Source organism: Cajanus cajan, chromosome 9, assembly GCF_000230855.2.
Source record: "Cajanus cajan strain Asha chromosome 9, NIPB_CcT2T_4, whole genome shotgun sequence".
In the NCBI taxonomy this organism is placed as follows: Eukaryota; Viridiplantae; Streptophyta; class Magnoliopsida; order Fabales; family Fabaceae; genus Cajanus; species Cajanus cajan.
Genome location: NC_138525.1, coordinates 20,430,747 through 20,434,329, shown reverse-complemented (window position 1 = coordinate 20,434,329; position 3,583 = coordinate 20,430,747). Strand labels below are relative to the sequence as shown.

General features: G+C 36.5%; 1 protein-coding gene across 2 annotated transcripts; it reads right to left on the bottom strand.

Moving 5' to 3' along the window:
• Positions 1–313: 313 nt before the first annotated feature.
• Positions 314–3,166, bottom strand: LOC109788719 (EPIDERMAL PATTERNING FACTOR-like protein 6). 2 transcript variants are annotated; one of them, XM_020347530.3, is made up of 4 exons: positions 2,823–3,166; positions 2,285–2,458; positions 2,137–2,180; positions 314–793 (listed from the first exon to the last, which is right to left on the bottom strand). In XM_020347530.3, exons 2-4 carry the CDS (start codon positions 2,382–2,384, stop codon positions 548–550), a joined length of 390 nt encoding a protein of 129 aa, XP_020203119.1. In that variant the 5' UTR covers positions 2,385–2,458; positions 2,823–3,166; the 3' UTR covers positions 314–547. The 2 variants fall into 2 exon arrangements, with proteins under 2 accessions (XP_020203119.1, XP_082919918.1); XM_083063792.1 differs by having other exon boundaries at positions 2,285–3,166.
• Between the last annotated feature and the right edge of the window lie 417 nt (positions 3,167–3,583).

Genomic DNA, 3,583 nt, shown 5'->3' with positions numbered 1-3,583 from the left:
TTAATCTATATTAGTTTTGCTGAGTACAATTCAATCGTTTGATCGATGTACCAAATATTTTCATTATTAAAAATATATACAAATTAATCAAGCCAAGAGGGATAAATCTAAAAGAAACTACAAAGAGCAGACAACAGTACTAGTTTCAGATTCAGACCACCACAATCTGGCAACCTAAAACGAACTGACACTGCAAATGGGCCTCTTGAATGAACTAGTCTTCACAGATTTCCTCCAGTTAATTAATGCATTAAATTAACAATTCAGTAAAATATAATCGAGGGAAAAATAAATATATACAAGCACCACATAGTAAAATGTAACAACATAATTGTACTGTTACTAACATTAATCCGTAATTAATCAGTGTGAAGATATCATATATTTCACATCAAATCAAGTTCTGTACTCTCTTTTCATATCCAATATCCACCACAAGCTAAAGCTAAGGTAAACTCATCAAAGAAGTGGGAGTCTTTATAGTCAATAAAATGAACTATATACTAGGCCAATTAACAAAAATACGTCATACATAGAGAAAATATGTTCATGGCATGTACAACTTGTTGCCACACTTGCATCTCCATGCCTCCGGGTAGTACTCGGCGGTCACCGGCGTCCCCGGCGGCACCGGTACATGAACCGGTTTACAAGGTGTGCATTTACCACACTTGGAGGTGCACCGCGGCGGCGACGACCCAGGCCCGCCTAGAAGCCTCCTGGGCCGGACCATTGATGACATTTCTATTTTACTTTTGGACACCAAACTTTGTCCAATTTCCCCCTTAAGTTCCTGCCCAACATTCATAATTAAGCAACTAACCAATAATCAATGCTAAAGTAAGATAATTTTAATAATCATTGTAAAAATAGTGCAAATAATTTATACACATTCAATATTCATAAAATAACAATCATAAGCAATAATTTTGAAGTTGAACCAGCTTTTTTTAGCATGGTTTGGTTGTTACTTGTGATAATGTGGGGCTACATCCAAATCAGTAGAATACGGACAAGAAAACCAACAAAGTGTAACACAATAGTAGATAATTGAATTTTTTTTAAGTATGCTGATGGAGGTTGGATTTCTTGATTGTACATATAGGGAAAACTTTGATAAATAAATAAAAAATTTACTTTAGTTAATGATATCATTGGTGTAAACTAAAAAGTTATGTGTACGTGAGGCTAACGTGCGCCATCATGACCATGATTCGGCCATGATAGAACTGTAGTCTGTAGTCTGTAGTTGTGTTTGCGGTGAAAGCGCTGAGCATTGTACACTGTACGCGCACGTTACCGAGACTCGTGTGGATGTGATCAAACACGACAGCTAATTTTTCCTGCCTCATTCTAACGTGCGCTGCTGGTGTTACGTTACGACGCTTAACTTAACATGATTGAAACGTGCGTCAGTAGCATGAACCCGAAATATTGATTTCATACCTTCGGGCATTCTCACACTCATCAATCTGAGCCGTTAGATGAAACACCACATAATTTATATTTAAATGTGCATTTCCCATTAGCCGGTTAATTTTCATCCAACGATTCTGGTTGGTTCACTGCGTGAATTCGGGAATTCAATCACTGCAGGGAATTGGGCATAACAAGATGGAGCCAATGGGGAGGCACATGGTACCACCACCACGTGTGAACGTGTGTTCCCTGATCACAGTGGAGTGCATGCATCTGACGGCTCACATTGAAGTGGGTCCCACAACACCCCCTGCTCCTATTTTGGCGCATGTTAGCCACTACCAGTTTGTTCTAGCAGTGTGTGTCTGTGCAACTCTGAGAAGGGGTGTGTATGTGTGTGTGAATGTGATTTTGGAGACTGTCACCATCCAAACCTTGTTTCAGTTTCCACACTCTCACACAACACAACCACAACCATGCTCTCAATTTCCTTTTCCAAAAGCCAGAACCCTTTTTAATTATTACAAAAATAATTGAACTAAAATCTAATAGTAATGTTCGCCATGCCACTGCTAGAGTTAGACCTAGGTAGGTTAATTAATTAATTAATTAATTATTGCAATTTCCAATTAGATGCTACATGCTATAACTGAGGTCAAAGAAAAACAGCAAGAAATTAAAGCATGCGTATGGACCAAGAATAGGACTAGTCTATACCTGAAAATCTTCATCAGCTTTGGCAAGCATGGGACACCTGGTATCTGCAATGGAGAAAGGACATGTTATAAATTTATCATATCATAGATAGTGGAAATGTCAAAGTAATTAATAAAGGGTATGTGTTGAACTTGGAAGAGTTGCATACCTAGACATGGAATGGCAGAGGCAGTAACGATCAGTGTGCAAAATGAGAGCATGAAAAAGGAGACACTGGAACAAAGATTGGTATTTCTCTTCCTCTCCATGAACAAGAAGAAAATAAGAGAACCCTTACAAGTGCAACACTGGGAGGTTATATGGTATGACACAGTCTTTGACCCTATGAAGAGTAGTGTTTGAAGCTATTAGGCAATAGTAGGGTTTAATTTGGAACACCAGGGCTTGCACGTTCCATGCAAATATGAGGTAAACAAATACCTAACATAACACTTAGCCCATTTGTCTAAGATAGACAAAGTCACAAACACACACACACCACTTTTTATTTTGTTTCAGTGCAGTGTGTAATAAAGGTGCAGAGGGAGCTACAAAATTTTGGTACGGCTTGTTATCTGATGAGTTGTGTTTTGTGGCATAGGAGTGTGCACAGTACTTAAGTTAAGAGAGGTTAAAAGGAAAAGGAAGGAAAAGAAAAGTGAACGTAATGAATCTATCTATGCAGATCATCACTTCCTAAGCTTTACCATGTTTAGGTCTTGGATTCTCTTGCAGGCTTTTCTTCACTGTCTTTCAACGATTCCCAAACCCAGAAAAGCTAAAGCAACCCCCTCTCATGCTTCCCACCCTCACTCTGTTTTCCTCTGCCTTTTCTTCTTCTGTATATACTTTTTGTTCTCTAAGACAAACTTGCCCCAAAGACTCTTCAATTTTAACCACCTTCGCCTTTTAACTCGCTTTTTTCTGTCGTCATCTTCTTAATATGTTATGTAGTTCTTGTTTTCAATCTAATGTCAGGATACTATAAATTATTGGTGCCAAGGTTTGGTATTTGGATACATGATAACCACTAATCTCTTCCTTAAAAGGACACAAGTTATCTTTAAGCATGCTTTCTTCATACTATTTTATTTTTTTCTATGTCAACCTCACCGAACATTTGCATGGTTATCTTGTTTCATAGAAATTATTACATGATTTCATTGCAACTTTCATTGTAACTTGATTAGATTTTTTTTTATTGGTTAAGCACCATACGCTATCATATTATTGTTGGGTGAAAAACTCTTTAAATCATTAATTGTTATAATATCATGAGTAAAATTACTTTCTAATTTAACAAGCGGAGAGATAATAACAATAAAATAAAATAAAAATTGATTTTAGATAATTTTTGTGTGATATGCTATATTTTTTATAAAATAATTATGTCATGTAGAAATTTATCGAAACTATATAGTTTTAGTTTTAGATCATGTAATAATTTCTCTTTCTTTAGATATATTAA

Bases quoted from the DNA above. Each gene is read 5' to 3' on its own strand.
- LOC109788719 (XM_083063792.1), bottom strand. From the start codon at position 2,384: ATGGAGAGGAAGAGAAATACCAATCTTTGTTCCAGTGTCTCCTTTTTC. The intron at 2,181-2,284 runs GTATGCAACTCT...TCTCCATTGCAG, and splicing joins CTCTGCCATTCCATGTCTAG to ATACCAGGTGTCCCATGCTT. The intron at 794-2,136 runs GTATAGACTAGT...AATGTTGGGCAG, and splicing joins AAGCTGATGAAGATTTTCAG to GAACTTAAGGGGGAAATTGG.